At 47.7% G+C, this 19,401-nt stretch overlaps 1 protein-coding gene across 2 annotated transcripts in view; it reads right to left on the reverse strand.

Moving 5' to 3' along the window:
* The window catches only part of CASP6 (caspase 6), a 95,675-nt gene that overhangs the window by 20,847 nt on the left and 55,427 nt on the right, over positions 1 to 19,401 (reverse strand). For both annotated transcript variants that reach the window (XM_029596629.1, XM_029596618.1), the window contains exon 5: positions 14,814 to 14,890. In XM_029596629.1, coding sequence (XP_029452489.1) covers positions 14,814 to 14,890 — 77 coding nt within the window. The remainder of the gene's footprint in view (positions 1 to 14,813; positions 14,891 to 19,401) is intronic.

The following is a 19,401-nucleotide window of genomic DNA, read 5'->3' on the forward strand; positions in this document are numbered from 1 at the left end:
AATTGAGTGCTTTTCCTATGGGCAGCTGTACGGTCTAGATAGAAGGCTAGAGCCCGTTTGCAGTCAAGGATATGCAGAGCCTGCTCTCCTGGATTGGAATGGGGCCTGGGAAAGAAGGTAGGTAGTATAATGGATTGATTAAGATGAAACTCTGATACTACCTTAGGTAAGAACTTAGGGTGAGTGGGGAGTACTGCCCAGTCCTGCAGAAGCTTAGTGTAAGGCGGATAGGTAACTAGGGCCTGTAACTCACTAACTCTGCGAGCCGAAGTGATTGCCAAGAGGAAAATCACTTTCCATGTGAGATAGCGAAGTTCACAGGATTGGAGAGGCTCGAATGGTGGTTTCATGAGCCGACCCAAAACCAGGTTGAGGTCCCAAGAAGGGGCTGGAGGATGCAGGGGAGGCTTGAAGCAAGCCCTTCAGAAAACGTGCTACAAGGGGTTGTACTGATATAGGAACATCCCCGACATCTTTATGGAAGGCGGCTTCAGCACTGACATGCATTTTGATGGAGGACGTTTTTAGACCTGACTCCAAGTGCCAGAGATAGTCCAAAAACTTTGTGATTGGACAGGTAAAGGGGTCAAGGGATTGAGAAGAGCACCATGACTGAAACCTGTTCCATTTGTAAGAATAAGATTTTCTCGTGGAAGGCTTCCGTGAAGCAATCAGGACACGGGAAACTGATTCAGAAAGGTTAAGTGGCTGAAGGATTAACCTTTCATCATCCATACCGTCAGGGCTAAGGCTTGAAGATTGGGGTGACATAGGCACCCATCGTTTTGCGTAATCAGAAGCAGGTCCTTTCCCAAGGGGGCTGCGAATGGAGAGATCCTGAAGTATTGGAAACCACACTTGGCGTGGCCAGTGAGGTGCTATCAGGATCATGGTTCCCTAGTCCTGATGTAACTTCACGAGAGTCTTTGAGAGAAGTGGAAGTGGAGGGAATGCATATAGGAGACCGGTTGCCCATGAGAGGGAGAACGCATTTTGTGGTTGATAGTGTTGGCTGCGAGTGAGAGAGCAGAAGTTCTCTACTTTGCGGTTTTGAGGTGACGCAAAAAGATCTATTTGAGGGTAACCCCATTGTTGGAAGATTGAGTTCGCTATTGAGGGGTTGAGAGACCACTCATGTGATTGAAAGGCGCAACTTAGCTCATCTGCCAACACATTGTCCACTCCCTGCAAGTAGGTGGCCCTGAGGTACATCGAGTGGAGAGGGCTTCCTCCCATATCTGCGCAGTTTCCTGACACAGAAGGTAGGAGCCCGTCCCTCCCTGTTTGTTGATGTACCACATGGCCACCTAGTTGTCCGTCTGAATCAGGATGACTTGGTTGGAGAGGCGATCCTGAAATACTCTGAGAGCATATCTGATTGCTCAAAGCTCCAGGAAATTGATTTTGTGTTTGGCTTCCTCTGGAGACCAAGTTCCTTGTGTCTGCAGATTGGCCACATGGGCTCCCCATCTGAGGTTGGAAGCATCGGTGGTAAGAGTTAATTGAGGATCTGGAGCCTGGAAGGGCAAGCCTTGGAGGAGATTGATCTGATTTTTCCACCAGGCGAGAGACTAATTGAGTGAGTTGGTGACGTGGACAATAGTCGACAGGGGCTAAATGGATTGAGTCCATTGTTACCTTAGAGTCCACTGCATGACTCTCATGGCTAGGCGGGCCATTGGGGTGAACTGAACTGAGGACACCATGTGTCCCAGTAGAATGAGAAAGCGGAGTGCAGTCGTGTAGCGCTGAGACTGTAACTGGTGTGCGAGAGAGACAAGAGTGAGAGCTTGTTGTCAAGGTAGAAAAGCTTTTGCCTGCAAGGTGTCCAAGTCTGCCCCTATGAATTATAAGGTTTGAGATGGGACTAAGTAGGATTTGTCATAATTGACAAGAAATCCTAGCGAAGTCAAAGTGTGTAAAGTAAGACGTAGGGACGACAGGGCAGCATGCTGAGTGGGAGCCCTGATCAACCAATCATCTAGATAGGTGTAGACATGAACACCTTGAGTCCTGAGGAAGGCTGCAACTACTACAAGGCACTTGGTGAAGACTCGTGGTGCAGACGTGAGGCCAAATAGAAGCACTCGGTACTGATAGTGCTTGGGGACAACCAGAAATCTCAGGTATTTGTGATGAGTTGGAGTTATCGCAATATGAGTGTATGCGTCCTGGAGATCTAGAGAGCAGAGCCAGTCTCCTCTTTGTAGAAGAGGAAGAAGAGAAGCCAAGGTTACCATTTTGAACTTTTCTTGATGGAGGTACTTGTTGAGGGCACGTAAATCCAGAATTGGAAGAACGCCTCCCAATGTTTTGGGGATTAGGAAGTACCGGGAATAGAACCCTAGGCCGTGCTAAGAGTAGGGTACTGGTTCTATTGCCTTGGACTGGAGAAGGAGGGAGACCTCCTGTTCCAGAAGGATGGAGTGATCGGATGTTCTCCATGTCTATAGAGGTGGGGAGTCCAGTGGGATGGAGAGAAAGTTGAGATGATAACCTTGAGCGATTATAGCTAGGCCCCACGGGTCTGAGGTGATTGAGTGCCACCTGTTGTTGAAATGGCACAATTGACCTCTCACTGGTATGTGAGGCAGTGGAAGCTGGCTGCTGCTCTCTATGCAGGAGTCAAAAACCGGAAGCAGGGCCTGGCTGAGGAGCTGCTTGCGGTTTTTGTTTTCGTATCTGACGAAACTGGGTTTTTTGAAATGGTCTCGTAGAGCGAGTTCTAGCCGGTGGCGGGTAGGACTTCTTCAGACGGAAGAAGGACTTCTTAGTGTCTTTCAGAAAAGGCTGTTTTGAAGAGTACTCAGAAGGCATCAGAGAAAGCTGTCTCAGGGTCTCATGATGGTCCTTGAGTTCCGCCACCGTTCGTTGAATCTGTTCACCGAACAGATTGTCTCCTACACTGGGCAGGTCGGATAATCTGTCCTGCACTTCAGGGCGAAGGTCCGAAGACTTGAGCCAGGCCCATCTTCTTGCCGAGATAGCAGCTGCACATACCCTGGTAGCAGTGTCAAAGATATCGTAGGATGATCTTATCTCATGCTTGCCCACCTCAAAACCCTTGCTTACTAGGGTTTGGAGCTGATCTTGAAATTGCTGAGGCAGGGAGTCTGTCAAGTCTTGTATCTGCTTAAATAAGACCCTGTTGTATTGAGTCATATAGAGCTGATAAAAGGTGATTCGGGAGATGAGCATTGAGCCCTGGAAGACCCGGCAACCAATGGAATCTAGAAATTTTTGCTCCTTGCCTGGGGGAAAGGAAGTGTGGGATTTTGATCTTTTTGCCCTCTTTTGGGCAGATTCTACAACAATGGATTGGTGATCCAATTGAGGTTTTTGAAAACCTGGGGCTAACTGTACCAAATAAGTGGTGTCAGCCTTCCTGTTGACTGGAGCAACAGAGCCAGGGTGTTCCCAGTTCTTTTTGAGGAGATCCAGAAGAACTTGGTGAATAGGGATGGAGGTTATTTCCTTGGGAGCATCCAGGAATTGCAAGAGCTGCATCATTTTGATTCCTGTCATCTTGTTCGGTCTGTAATTGGAAGGGGACCAATTCAGACATCTCCTTTACAAAATTTATGAAGGAAAGGTCCTCTGGAGGAGAACGCTTTCTGCTTTCAGTAGGAGAAGGAGGTGAAGGCAGGTCATCGGTGTCTGGTGAAGAATCATCTGTCCAGGTATCGTAGGGATCAGCCCTTACCCCTTTAGGAGCCCGAGGGGGACGGGATGGTGGAATCCCTGAAGGTCCTGGTATAGGCTCCGAAGGAATAATTGGAGGCACCGATGCAGGCATCGAGGGCATTGAGGAATGGATTGGTGGCGCCGACAGACGCATCGGCATTGATGGACGTATAGGCATCAATGGCTGAGGCATCGGTAGGACTCCCAATGGAGGGATGCGGAATGGTGTTTCTCCGCCCGATGACAAGGTAAGCGGAGAGGGCACCGGAGCCATCGGTGACCCGGGATCCATCGTGGAAAGGTGGCAATGAGCGCTTCCATCCTCAAGAGTAGAGGTGCCAACGCTGTCAGAATCCGGTCAGTGGTCGGTTCCACGATCAGCACGGGTGTCTGTGCCAGAGGAACTTGGAGTCGATGCATCGCCTTGTTGATGGCCTCCTGAACCAGCCGGTCCAGTTCTTCTCGGAGACCTGGAGCAACCAGCCCCGGCTCCGGAGCAGAAGAAGGAGGCACTGGCATAGCCGGAGGGACCACCATTAAAGGCGGAGTTGCGGCTCCCAATCCCCTTTTGGGTGAGGGTTGCCTCGGTGACCTGGTCGCCAAAAAGATCAGTGCCTTTTCTGGACGGGGTTTCTTCGATGGCGGCTCGGACGATGGCGAGGTCAATGATTTAGCTCCCTCGATGGTCCGAGACTTCAGATGTCAGTGGTGATGTTTCTCTCTACGATCACCTCTGTCCTGAGGGGGAGTAGAGGTGGTTGAAGGCCGAGATGTCATCGAGGCCAGACGGTCACCAGTCGGTGGTCGATACTGGCGTGAAGTTGACGGTGCCGGTTCTGATGGCGTCGGGGTTTGAGCACGGAAGAGAAGTTCCATCTTCTCCATTCTGGCCTTGCGATCTTTTGGTGTCATTAGGGTACATTTGGTGCAGGTCAGGACATCTTGCTCACATCTGAGACACATTACACAGACCTTATGAGGGTCTGTTATGGACATGGTGCGATTGCAGTCCGGACACCGACGGAACCCTGACGTCATGGCCATGAAAAATTTGAGCCGCGGTACGGTCAACAGCCAGTAGGCTGCGAGGGCCAAACTCTATGGGAATCGACCGAAAATGGGTAGAAAACTTACCGGGGTACCCCGGCTTGAAAAAATTGAAGGAGGGACCCCTGTGGGGTAAGAAAAGTTGTAGTAATTCCGTGAGGGAAATTCCTGTCAGGAATCTCTGTGGAGCTCCTTAACCGCATGGCTACTGCTGCACGGAAAAAAGAAGACTGAAGGGGGACCCCTGCTGGCTGCAGGGTTAGTGCCATGCTAGGCATCCCCAGTAGGGGCCAGTCAAAGTTCTAGAAACTTTGGTAAAAGTGTTCTGTGATTGGGCTCCATCCTGTGATGTCACCCATATGTGAGGACTACCATCCTGCTTGTCCTGTGAGAAAAAACAAAACAACCCCACATTTAAGATAATCATAATACAGTACAATTATCATCATTTATTTGTATCCTTCTTTTCCAGTTTGAAGAGTTCAAAACATGTTACAGTAGAATTTGGAGTTTACAAAATGTGTACACGTACCTTTGTAGTTTGGGTATTTAAATAATATGGATGCAAATATAATTTAACACAATTTAAGCATGAATACATTAGCATCAGTGAACTGGGCATACAGGGGCCGATATTCAGCACCACTTAGAAAGGTGGCAGCATTCAAGTATTCAGTCACATTCAGCGGCTGCCACTTAGTTATAGCAAATGTTGCTTACCTGATGTAACAGGTGTTCTCACAGGACAGCAGGATGTTAGTCCTCACAAATGGGTGACATCAAGGATGGAGCCCACCACGGAAAACTTCTGTCAAAGTTTAAACAGAACTTTGACTGGCCCCTACTGGGCATGCCCAGCAAGGCACTGACCCTGCAGCCAGCAGGGGTCTCCCTTCAGTCTGATTTTCAAAGCTACAGGCAGTGCCTAGAACAGAGCTTTCCAAACTTTTCATGTTGGTGACACACTTTTTAGACAAACATAATTTCACGACACGGTAATTCAATCTACTAGTAAACCAGAGGTTAAAGGTTAAACGAACGAAACATATTTCGACAATTTATGTATGTTTCCTTAAATATATACATAAATAAAATGTTTCATGACACAACCTATCTCATGAAAACCTTAAATTTATATTAAAAATATATATTCCAAGATTCATGTTATTGTTATAATTTATGAGAAACAATAATAAAACAAACTGTCTGTCCCCCACACACTCATCTCTCTCCTCCCCCCAGCACATGTCTGGCCCCCACACTCATGTACCTCGTCTTTTTGATTGTTCCCTGTTAAGTGCTTCACTCCCTTCCATGATCACCAGACACTGCTGCTTGCAGTCAGTACTCCTCATGGCCAGGCCTCATCGGCAGCAGCAGCCAATGCAAGGATGGCTGGGCTCGTTCCACCCACCAAGCCCCCCAAAAAAACGCGATTGACAGCAAAAATCACCCAATAATAAGCAACCCATAAATTGAAAAAAAAAAGTGAATCTCTAGGGAAAAAAAAGCCCAAACTCGCATCAGAGTTGACCGGGCTTGCGCGACACACCTGCACACTGCAGGCGACACACTAACGTGTCCCGACACACAGTTTGGAAAGCTCTGGCCTAGAAAGTAAAAATAAAACGAACCCAACACCGCGGGGAGGCGGGCGGGTTTCGTGAGGACTAACATCCTGCTGTCCTGTGAGAACACCTGTTACATCAGGTAAGCAACATTTGCTTTCTCACAGGACAAGCAGGATGGTAGTCCTCACAAATGGGTGAGTACCAAGCTGAGGATGTCCCGACTTGCACCAAATGTACCCAATGGTGTGCAGCAGGCACAATAAGTGAGGAGAAATTTGGGAAAGGGCATCCGCACCCAACCGGGTAGGTGGAAGGGTGTTGGTACATCAGGTTGGAAAAAGGTTACGCAAGACAGACTGGCCGAAGATGGAGTCCTGTCTTCCAGCCTTGTCCAAACAATAATGGGCTGCAAAGGTATGGAGAGAACTCCAGGTTGCAGCTTTGCAGTTGTCAGGAAGCGGCACCGATCGAAGGTGTGCCACTGACGTCGCCATGGCCCTCACAGAGTGTGCTTTAACACGGTCTTGAAAAGGAATGCCAGCTTGCTCATAGCAAAAAGAAATGCAGTCCGCCAACCAGGAAGAAAGAGCCTGCTTACCCACAGGTTGTCCCAACTTATTAGGATGGAAAGAGACGAATAATTGAGTGCTCTTTCTGTGGGAAACTGTACGGTCTAGGTAAAAAGCTAGAGCTCGTTTACAGTCTAGGGTATGCAGGGTCTGCTCTCCAGAGTTGGAGTGGGGCCTGGGAAAAAAGATAGGTAGTATGATGGATTGATTGATATGAAACTCAGAAACTACCTTAGGTAAAAATTTAGGGTGAGTGCGGAGTACCGCCCGGTCCTGCAGGAGCTTAGTGTAAGGCGGATAGGTAACTAGGGCCTGTAATTCACTAACCCTGCGAGCTGAAGTAATAGCCAAAAGGAATAACACTTTCCAAGTGAGATATTTAAAGTCACAGGAGTGCAGAGGTTCGAAAGGAGGTTTCATAAGACGACCAAGAACCAGGTTAAGGTCCCAGGATGGGGCCGGAGGACGCAAGGGCGGCTTTAGATGGAGCAAGCCCTTAAGAAAGCGTGTTACTAGGGGTTGTACTGAAATAGGATTACCCCCAATACCCTTATGGAAAGCGGCTACCGCACTGACATGCATTCTGATAGAAGAGGTTTTAAGACCTGATTCAGAGAGATGCCATAAATAGTCCAAGAATTTTGAGATTGGACAGGAAAGGGGATCAAGGGACTGAGAAGTGCACCATGATGTGTACCTTTTCCATTTGTATGAGTAAGACTTTCTTGTGGAAGGCTTTCGTGAAGCTATCAGGACCCGAGAAACGGAATCTGAAAGGTTGAAAGGCTGAAGGACTAACCTTTCAACATCCATGCCGTCAGGGACAAGGCTTGGAGGTTGGGATGGAGGAGGCATCCGTCGTTTTGAGTGAGCAGATGCGGGTCCTTTCCCAGAGGAATGTGCCTGCAGATGGAGAGATCCTGGAGTATTGGAAACCATACTTGGCGTGGCCAGTAAGGTGCTATCAGGATCATGGTTCCTCCGTCCTGGCGTAGCTTCACGAGAGTCTTTGACACAAGAAGGAGTGGAGGGAATGCATAGAGCAGACCGGTTGTCCACTTGAGGGAGAATGCATCCCTCGGCCGAGAGTGCTGGCTCCGAATGAGAGAGCAGTAATCGTCCACTTTGTGGTTCTGAGGGGACGCAAAGAGGTCTATGCGGGGAGAACCCCAATTGTGAAACAGAGAGGTCGCTACCAGAGGATCGAGTGACCACTCGTGTGGTTGGAAGACACGGCTCAGCTGGTCTGCCAATACATTGTCTACTCCCGGCAGGTAAGTGGCCCTGAGGTACATGGAGTGGGAGAGGGCTTCCGCCCAGATGTGCGCAGCTTCCTGACACAGAAGGAAGGAGCCTGTGCCTCCCTGCTTGTTTATGTACCACATGGCCACTTGGTTGTCCGTCTGGATTAAGATTATCTGATGAAAGAGATGATCTTTGAAAGTGCGGAGCGCATAGCGGATTGCTCGAAGTTCCAGGAAATTGATCTGGTGTTCGGCTTCCTCTTTGGACCATAACCCTTGGGTTTGAAAGTCGTCCACATGGGCTCCCCAACCGATGTGAGAAGCGTCGGTGGTTAGGATTACTTGCGGATCCGGTGGAAGAAAGGGTAAACCCTGAAGGAGGTTGACCTGAGTCGTCCACCAGGTTAAGGATAGGCGCAGCGCTTGTGTGACTGTGACTATGGAGGACAGAGGCTGAAAAGCTTGAATCCATTGGTGTCGTAGAGTCCATTGTGTTACTCTCATGGCTAGTCGGGTCATGGGAGTGACTTGAACCGAGGATGCCATGTGCCCTAGGAGAATGAGGAACTGGCGAGCCGTGGCAGTGTTCTGAGACTGGAGCTGGTGAGCCAGGGACATTAGGGTGTGGACCCTCTGAAGAGGAAGTTAAGCCTTTGCCTGTAAGGTGTCCAAGTCTGCCCCAATGAAGGATAAGGTTTGAGACGGGACTAAGCAAGATTTCTCGTAATTGACGAGAAACCCTAAGGAAAGGAGTGTTTGAATAGTCAATTTTAGGGAGGATTGAGCTATCTGTTGGGTGGAGGCCCTGATTAGCCAATCGTCCAGGTATGGGTAGACGTGGACACCTTCCTTCCTTAGGAATGCTGCTACCACTACGAGACATTTGGTAAAGACTCGTGGGGCAGAAGCTAGACCGTTGATAATGGTCGTGGCCTACTAGAAACCGCAGATATTTGCGATGGGATTGTGTGATCGCAATGTGGGTATAAGCGTCCTTGAGGTCGAGAGAGCACAGCCAATCCCCTCTTTGTAGCAGAGGGAGCAGCGCGCCTAGGGTTACCATTTTGAACTTCTCTTTTTGAAGGTATTTGTTGAGGGCTCGAAGGTCCAAAATGGGACGTAGTCCCCCTGATTTCTTTGGTATTAGGAAGTATCTGGAATAGAATCCCTTGCCTCGTTGAGAGGGAGGAACGGGTTCTATAGCATTTGATTGCAGAAGAAGGGATACTTCCTGTTGTAATTGAGCCAAATGGGTGGATAGACTCCACGCTTGAAGAGGCGGGTAGTCTGCCGGAAGAGTTATGAAGTTGAGGTGGTAACCCTGTGCGATAATTGTTAGCACCCACTGATCTGAGGTGATCTGCAACCAAGGTTGTAGAAAATGGTACAGTCGACCTCCTACAGGGATGTCCGGAAGAGGGGTTCGGCATGTGTTCCCTACAGGGGAGTCAAAGGCCAGCTGCAGGCCCAGGAGGAGGGGCTACAGTAGGCCTTTGCTTCCTAGGCTGACGCGGCTGAGGCCTAGTAGAGGATCGAGCTGGACGAGGCCTGGCCGATGGAGGGTAATAACGGCGTGGTCGAAAGAATGACTTCTTAGAGTCTTTCTTTTGCGGTTGCTTGGAGGTCAGCTCAGGTGGGACAGATGAGAGTTGTTTCAACATCTCATGGTGGTCTTTTAACTCCGCCACAATCTGCTGAATTTGCTCTCCAAACAAATTATCGCCTAAGCAGGGTAAATCAGCAAGACGATCTTGAACCTCTGGGCGAAGGTTGGATGATTTTAACCAAGCCCAACGTCTGGCTGAGATGGCTGTGGCTGAAACTTTTGTGGAAGCATCGAATATGTCGTAGGCAGTCCTAATCTCGTGCTTCCCTGCCTCAAATCCCTTGTGAAGAAGGGCTTGAAGCTGCGGTTGGTATTGGTCTGGCAACGTGTCAGCATAGTCTTGCATCTGCTTAAGGATGGCTCTGTTGTACTGAGTCATGTAAAGTTGATATGAAGCTATGCGTGAAATCAACATAGCTCCATGATAGACTTTCCGTCCAACACTATCTAGGAACTTGTTGTCCCTGGTAGGTGGGGTAGAAGAGTGTGGCTTAAGACGCTTGGCCTTCTTCTGTGCGGACTCAACCACAACAGAGCGATGATCCAGTTGAGGTTTTTGGAAACCTGGTGCTGACTGTACAAGGTAGGTGGAGTCAGCTTTTTTGTTAACTGGTGACACTGATGAAGGAGATTCCCAGTTTTTCTTGAGCAGATCCAAAAACACCTGGTGTATAGGGATGGAAGCAATGATTTTTGGAGCATCCAGAAATTGAAGGAGTTCCATCATCTGGTGTCTGTCATCAGCTTCAGATTGTAGTTGAAAAGGTACAACTTCTGACATCTCTTTCACAAAATTAATGAAAGATAGATCCTCAGGAGGAGATCTTTTTCTACTCTCTGTAGGAGATGGTGGCGAAGGCAAATCTGTGTCAGAAGATGTATCATCATCATCACCCCAGGTATCGTAGGGATCAAGTGGGGCTTGTAGCCCTGATGGACCTGGCTGAGGCTCTGAAGGCATCGATGGAAACCGAGGTGGAATCGGTGCCGTAGGTGGAACCAGAAATGGCATCGATGGCTTCGGTGCTGCCGATGGAATCGGTGCCTGGCGTGGAATGGATGGAACCGAAGGATATATCGGTGGAGATATACCAGAAGGCACCGATGGAACCACCCCGGAAGGGGGAATCCGGAACGGTGTTTCTCCTGCCGATGAAAATCCAGTCGGAGACGGTGGTGTTGTCGATGGTACTGGAATCACCGATGGAAGGGCCGTCATGAGCGCCTCCATGCGGCTCAGTAGCGGTGCTAGCGCTTGTATCAACGGCTCGGTGGTCGGTTCCCTCCTCGGTGGCGAAGCCGGTGCCGGTGTCGGTGTCGGGGGTGGCACTGGAACCGGTGCCGGAGACGGTGCCGATGGAGGTTGCAATTTCTTCATCGCTTTCTCGATGGCCTCCTGGACCAGCCGGTCCAGTTCTGCCCGGAGACCAGGGGTAACCATACCCGGCTCGACGGGAGAGGGAGGCTGAGGCATGGCCGGAGGGACCACCGTAACCGGTGGGATCACGGCCCCCGCACCCCGGGAGGGTGAGGGTTTCCTCGATGCCGGCGAACGAGACGTGGAGGGTGTCCGGTCTGTTCGCGGCTTCTTTGTCGGTGGCTCGGCTTGAGCAGAGGTCGATGGCTGTGGATCCTTGACAGGCCGAGACTTATGCCGTCGATGGCGGTGCTTTTCCTTCCGATCCCCTCGCCCATCCGGGGAAGGGACGGGAGTCGACGGCCGAGAAGCGATCGATGGCGGACGGTCACCGGAGGGTTGACGATGATGGTACAACTTCGACGGTTCCGAGGACGTCGATGCTATCGATGGCGTTAGGGTAGGTGCATGGAAGAGGAGCCCCATCTTCTCCATCCTGGCTTTGCGACCCTTGGGTGTCATTAAGGCACATTTGGTGCAAGTCAGGACATCATGCTCACTACCCAAACACATTACACAAACCCTGTGGGGGTCTGTGATGGACATAGTCCGGGTACAATCCGGACAACGGCGGAACCCCGTTGCCATGGCCTGAAGCCAAAATTTAGGCTGGGGATCGGTAAGTGCCAACAGGCCTCAAGGGCCAAAATCGACGGTAGTCGATGGAAAAAGGCAAAAAACTTACCGGGTTCCGTAAGATGACTAAAAATTTGTCGAAGGGAGACCCCTGAGGGGCAAATTTTCTTAGGAAATTAACTTCCAAATTCCTGTCAGGAACGTGGTTAGAGAGCTCCTTTCACCGCGTGGCAACTGCTGCGCGGAAAAAAGAAGACTGAAGGGAGACCCCTGCTGGCTGCAGGGTCAGTGCCTTGCTGGGCATGCCCAGTAGGGGCCAGTCAAAGTTCTGTTTAAACTTTGACAGAAGTTTTCCGTGGTGGGCTCCATCCTCGATGTCACCCATTTGTGAGGACTACCATCCTGCTTGTCCTGTGAGAAAAATAGTTATCCAGCTAAGTAGTTATCCAGCTAAGTGTTGGGCGGGATGAACACTATTTGCAATAAATCCTTTTTGGTCAGAAAAACACAGCTAACGTGGGCATAATGCACAGAAAAAAGGTGTAGTTATTTCTGGCGTTAAAACCTGCATTGCTATGTGTTGACATTAGGAGCTGCTCATTGCCATTAACTCTGCCCAAACTCCTCCCACTTGCGTACCACATGTCACATTTGCATATATTGTTAGCTCTGTTAGATATATCATGGTTTATGTACTATGTTTCTAATTTCTGTGTTTGTAAGCGCGTTGCGTTATTTACCGCACGCTAGCGTTAAGGCCCTAATACGAAATGATTAATGACCCTGTTAGACAGATAAGTGCCAATATTCAGACTGATCTGGCTAAATTAGCTGAATAAGGTAGACCTGCTATTGAGCAGGTCATGTTTTATATGGACATTGGTAGGCTGATTTTCACAAATTTTTGGCCATCTAGGTTTAACCAAATTTTCAGCTGAATCTAGGACCCTTGATTTCCCACTGAAAATTAGAATCTGGACATCCTATATTTACAGTAGGTGCTCAACTTTGGCTGAGAATGGCTACCTAATACCTCTAGCTCCTCCTGTCATCTCCCCATCCCTCCTGTGAAAATAGGAACCAGAGGGAGAAGGCGGGGGGACAGACCATGCATCATCCTCACTCCCAACCCTGCCCTTTCACTGATCAAAAGCCCTTGTAGCCTTCTCAAGCCAAGCCAGAAGAAGGACATGTCTTATTTCTTCCTGCTTCAACTGAATAATCAAGCCAGGTTGTTGACAGCATGCCAGCGTTCCCATTTTCAGGACAAGTTGATCCAGTCCTGATTTTACCCATCTGCTTGTATGGATTTGTAGTTATGGTTCCCCTACTGATTTTCCTAAGAAAAGCAAGACTACAAGTCCATGTAAGCAGTGGGGTAAAACCAGGACTGGATCAGCCTCCCCTGAAAATCTAGAGCCAGCTGGCAAAACCCTATCATCATTTATTCACTGCATGCTCAGGGAATAGACCAATCCCCATTCAGATCGCACGGACGGGGAATAGCATGTGGGGGCATAAAACAGCACATACCTGAGTATATCAAAGACAGTGAGTAAACTTGCACATGTAAAAAAAAAAAGGGGTGGACCAGGGGCGTTCTGGGGAGGGGTCAACAAAGCACATAAATTATTTTACAGCCTGCCCAAGTGACACATGTAAGTCTTTTAGTTCTGTATATTTACTCCTGCTCTATACCTAGTGTAAGTGATCATAAACATCTTAAAAGCGAAAAAATGAGTGGGTGGAGTCTGGGTGAAACGAGAGGACTTCAGGCTGAAGAGCCCGGAGGGTCTTTATGAGTTGCATGTGGACTAGGCGAACTGCTAGACTAACTGGTAAAACTGTTTATTTCATTGCCTCTCGCATGTTAGAAAATTCCCTGACTTGTGCGGGTAAAAGCTGAATTACAGAGGGTAAATGTGTCTAAAAGACAGAGTACAATCTATTTGCAAATCCCTTTAAAATTCGAAGTACAGATACGAGGGTATATCATTTGTGCAAACTTATCTAGGTAAATTCCGACTTATCTGGCTAAGTAGTGCCTTGGCTGCTACTTGGACATATTTGAACTTATTTGGATAAATAGCGCTTATCTGGCTATCTTACATACCCAGTAATGTTGGAAAAGTGCTAATTAGGACAGGTAGCACTTTTCAGACTTATCCAGCTAAATGCCAGTACTCAGCCACATAAAGTGGAACTTATCCGAATAAGTACCGTTACTTTTCCGGATATGTCCAAACTTGCACAGCTCCTGGTTTTTACATATGCAAGTATTATGTGCGCATATGCGCTCATATTTTATATCCTCGACATCTCATAGGTGCGCAGGTTCTAAAATACAAAAGTAAATGTGCATTCGTATAGACACATATATGGGCGTGTGGGCACATGTTTTAAAGGTATCCTCCGACAGCCCAGTGAATAAATGAATACTAAGTGCTGGTAGGCTCACACAGTCTTTTAGGAGGATTCAGCCGAGGCAGGAGGAGGTAAGACTCTGTCCCTCCTTCCAGCTCAGCTCGAGTAGGATAGAGGGGGCTTTTGACAGGGGGAAGGGGTGGAGAGGGGGTGATGCTGAAAATCTGTGCCCCCCCTCCCAATTTTACAGCTGGGAGGGAATGGGAGGATGCTGGGGGACTGGCATAATTTGAATTTCAGCAGCAAGAGAGAAGGGGATGACAGGTGGCTAGTGGTGCTCAGACAGTGCTTAGATTTTACCATCCAAGTTAGGTCCCTAGCATTGAAAATCAGCACTAAGTGCCTAGCTTCCTCCCCCAATCTGTTCTCACCCCTGGCCATACCCACACTTTTGAGGCACCTAAATTTAGGCATCTTCTGAATTCAGGTCCCTAGGTGTAGGGGGTCTGAGTGGGAACATTTTTAATTGCCCAGATTTAGATATGTAACTCTTAAAGTTGGGCGTTTAGATATTTTTGAATATCGGGCTCTGTGTAATCACTCAGTCTCCCTGAAGCATGATGTAATGGTCAGGCAAGGATCTTCTCTTCATGGTTTACTCCCAAGTTGGCAAATGCACTATTCCTACAAGAAATGAACTGAAATATGTATTCAGGTCAGAAGAGAGACACATACCTGTGTGAATTTTTTGAAGCACCTCTTCTGCTCTGAGATTATCAAACCAAGACACTTCAAAACCTAACTCTCTCAGCCTATGGAACACAGAAACAAACATAAATATTAAACTACAATATATCTACTGTTATCTCTACAGAAACATAGCACTGCATGGGATCAATGGAAATCTCACAGAATAACTAGAGCTTCTTGGCAGTTCAAAAAAAATAAATTACATGAAGGGGGTTAGGACAGAAGCCAAATAACAGAATGCAAAATATTTACTAATCCAAAGTTAGAATTGTCAGTCGTACGTTTATGGACCTAAATTATTACTAGCAAGAGTTGGCTTGAGCTAACGGGCTTGTTCTCATGGGAGACGAAGAGAGGCTGGGGAGAATGAAGTGAGGTAACTGATGTGGGTCACTCACAGCGATATGTTTGAGTGGGTTGCATATCAATAAAAGAAGAAATAATTAGTCATGATAGAAAGGTAACACGCTGAGAAGGGAGACATGATAATGCAGAGGTCAGCATTCAAAGCCATTTGGATGGATAACGCACAAGTTATCCATCTCATTTCAAATTACCCATTTAAATATTTAGTTTTGAATACTGACCTCCATACCTGTGCAGAGTGCACATCACACTTTACCCATCAGTCTTAAACTTCTTAAGAGTATGATGTTTTTGTAAATAATATCCTTAGCTTACAAAATCACACTGGATGCAAAACTTATTTTGCATGGTTGCTCCTGCCTACACTTCTCTAGCTTTAGCCATCATCCTACATTGACCTGATCACCACTTTCTGGGATTAGACCCATTAGCTGACCACCTGCAGGTCACTCCTCCTCCTCTTAGCCATAAGCTGGGACATTATATCTCAGGACACAGAGCTCCACAGCGGGGATCCTACATGCCTCAGTTGTGAGGCTTCTTCTCCCTCTTTCTTTTCTGTTGTGCTCCAGTCTAGTGTCTGGGAGGAAGTTTTATATTGCTGTCTATCTGGCTTACTGGTTACTGTCTGGTAATTTGTCAGTATGAATGAGGTATGAGAGTGGAATGCATTAGTAGGTTGCATGACATTAATGGTGTGATTTTCAGTAGCCTGCATTGTTGCAAAAGCACATAATTATCTTCAGACCCATGGATCTTGCAGGCAATTTTCAAAATGAAACAATATGGGCAGTTTCCTTTTCAAAACTGCCTACAAGGTATGTGAACACAAAAGCCCCCGCATAATTTACACCTGCTTTATCTGCGATGGCCAAATGTGAGCAAAACCCTATATGCACATTTGAAAATGAAATTGCATGCAGGTTGTTTACTTCCCCGACCTAAACAGCTCCGAGGAATGCCTCTTTCTAATCTGACTAAAAGTACACCAACTTTTACTAATACTAATGTAGACTTTTAGCCACTCTGAGAGGGATAAATTTTCATCCAACGCAATCTAGCTGGGTAACTATTTCAATTTAAAATTGCCCTCATCTTGAGCCCAATTTTATGACTGTGCGCTTTGAAAATTAGTAGAACTGCCATGTACCTTTGTCTGGCGATGGCATACGCATTCATAGCTGCCAGGTATCAGGTGTAAGTGTTACATGAACATACGTTTGAAAATTGACAGTACACACATAAATGATTTTCTCATGTCAGCTCCATTGCCCTGGGAAAACCTCTTTGCGCTATGTGGAAAAGCACATTCGAAATCTCTTCCCTGCACACTATCTCCAGGGAAATTTTCATAAAGCCCATTTACATGTGCAAAAATGCATTTTTTGGGCATACGTTTTTTTTAAATTACCCCCAGTGTATCTATGAACAGTAAGGGGTAAATTTTAAAAGTGCGCATGCGCAACCACGTGCGTGCCCGACCATGTGCACACGGACATGCCGATTTTATAACGTGTGCACCGGTGCGCACATGTTAAAAAAAATCCATGGGCCGTGCACACATGTGCGCTGGATTTTATAATCCACACGCGCATGTGTGAGCAGCGCGTGCAGGGTCCCTAATTTTATAAACGTACATGTGGCGACAAGATTGGACTGGGAGGGAAATGGGAGAGGCCCGCTCCAATTAAGGAGCGGACTGGGAGGGAACTTTCCAACCCACCTGACTGACCTATCCCTATTCAAGCTAAAACCCAATTTTTTATTTTACTTTTTGCTCTCTTCAGGAGCCTGCCAGCGCGCGCTTCCCTGGCACAGCGTCAAATGGGTGCTGTACCGGCCGCCTCCAGCCCCGTCCATCCCCGCCCCGCAAACTGCCCCTTTTTCTGGGCCAGGCACTTCTGCGCGTAATGGGGTTACGCATGTGGCAGGTCCACTTTAAAATTCGTGCGATGCGTGCAAGGCCCAGCCACCCGCATAACCCCCATTTTTTTATACACGTGGCTGATTTAAAATTCATCCTTAATTGTACCTAGTGGTATGAATAATATGTTTGGGTGAGTCATACAGGTCCTGATAGCTGTGATATATAACAGTACCAGTACAGGGGATACACAGACCCATCAGCTTATACACTACACTTGAACAGATGTGATGTATGTGTGTGCGTGTTTAATTATGAGGGTTTCATCCTTGTTGAAAAAGTGTTTAATTCGAGTATGAATGTATGATCTGTGATTAAGCATGACATAGACAAGGAGTAAAGTGGTGAATGATATTCTTTTGAATAAGAGAAGAGAAATGCTATGTATGTTCTATAAACGATCCTTTCTAAAGAAGAAAATGCACTTCTTAAAAGAAGTGTGCTGTTAAACCAGCAAGGAAAAGTGGCAGAGGCCCTTTAAAATTGTCTTTTGCTAAATAAATTTTAGGAAGTGTTTAAAAACGAGAGATGGTGTGAGAAAATGCTTTTTTGATGTTTGGAAAAAGTTTGGAAGGTTGAACAGAACATATTTTCTTACTTTTCCACAAGCTGGAACCATTTTTTTACATTGTGAAACAGTGTCCATTAATATGGATGAGGGTTGCATGCTGGTGGCAGTATTTGGGTCCAGCATTACCCTTACTTCAGACTGGAGTAAATATAGTCAGGTCAAGGAGTTCAAGGTGTGAATATATGGTGGATGTGTATTTAGTACTTATGTTCCACCCTATCTGAACATATTATTTCAGCTGAATATTTCCTTTTAGGACGGTTGGTATTCATTCACTTATTTCTTGGCATCTGCCCTTCAAAGGCCAGAAACAATTTATGCAAATTGAATCCTTAAACTGGGAAGGGCAATTGTCAAAGTGATTTCTGTGGGTTAAAATTTCACCCGAGTAAATCGGCCATCTGAAAACTGCCCACCCTAAGTGCAGCTAAAAAAGAGGCAGGGTGTTCCACAGTAGACACACTTTCACCCGCCTCGAGAGAAGTTATTGCAGGGGGCGTACATAGGTCGGAGCAGAAGCATGTGCAGATGGCATCTTCAAGTCTTCACACAAACTTTTCCAGCAAAATTCTGCCCACACAAACAGTAGGTGCAAGTGTCCATGAATACTTAATACTCTCAGAAAATTTCAAAATCCCATTTTCCTTTCCCTTTGAAAATTGGTGCAAAGTCCAGAGTGTATCAATGAGGAAAGTTTGAATATTGCCCCTTTAAAGACTAACAGCATGTTTAAAATCATGAGAGGTCTAGAACGGGTAGATGTGAATCGGTTTTTTACTCTTTCAGATAATAGAAAGACTAGGGGGCACTCCATGAAGTTAGCATGGGGCACATTTAAAACTAATCGGAGAAAGTTCTTTTTTACTCAACGCACAATTAAACTCTGGAATTTGTTGCCAGAGGATGTGGTTAGTGCAGTTAGTATAGCTGTGTTTAAAAAAGGATTGGATAAGTTCTTGGAGGAGAAGTCCATTACCTGCTATTAAGTTCACTTAGGGGCACCAGGCGCAAACAAAAGTATGCTGGATTTTATAAGATACGCGCGTATCTTATAAAATCCGGGGTCGGTGCACGCAAGGGGTGCACATTTGTGCAACTTGCGGGTGCCGAGCCCTGCGCGTGCTGCCCATTCCCTCCAAGGCTGCTCCGAAATCGGAGCGGCCTCGGAGGGAACTTTCCTTCCGCCTCCCCCCACCCCCCCGGCCCTATCTAAACCCCCCCCCACCTATATCGCACAAGTTACGCCTGCTAGAGGCAGGCGCGACTTTGCGCGCGCCGGGCCGGCTGCCGCATGCCATGTTCCGGTCCAGAGGCTGGTCCGGAGGCCGCAGCCACGCCTCCAGAATGCCCCCGGGGCCGAAATCACGCCCGTGGCACCGCTCCCGGATGACGCGCTGACTGCGTCACGCCCCCCAGCACGCCCCCCGGATGACTAGCTGACCGCGTCACGCCCCCCAGCACGCCCCCGGATGACGTGCCGACCGCGTCACGCCCCCCAACAAGTCCACCCCAAGAAAGCCCCGGGACTTGCGCGCGCTGGAAGCCTATGCAATATAGGCTCGGCGTGCGCAGGGCCGTTTTAGAAGGGTTACGTGCGTACCCCTTTTAAAATCCGGCCCTTAGAGAATAGCCACTGCCATTAGCAACGGTAGCATGGAATAGACTTAGTTTTTGGGTACTTGCCAGGTTCTTATGGCCTGGATTGGCCACTG

Source organism: Rhinatrema bivittatum, chromosome 1 (assembly GCF_901001135.1).
Source record: "Rhinatrema bivittatum chromosome 1, aRhiBiv1.1, whole genome shotgun sequence".
Taxonomy (NCBI): domain Eukaryota; kingdom Metazoa; phylum Chordata; class Amphibia; order Gymnophiona; family Rhinatrematidae; genus Rhinatrema; species Rhinatrema bivittatum.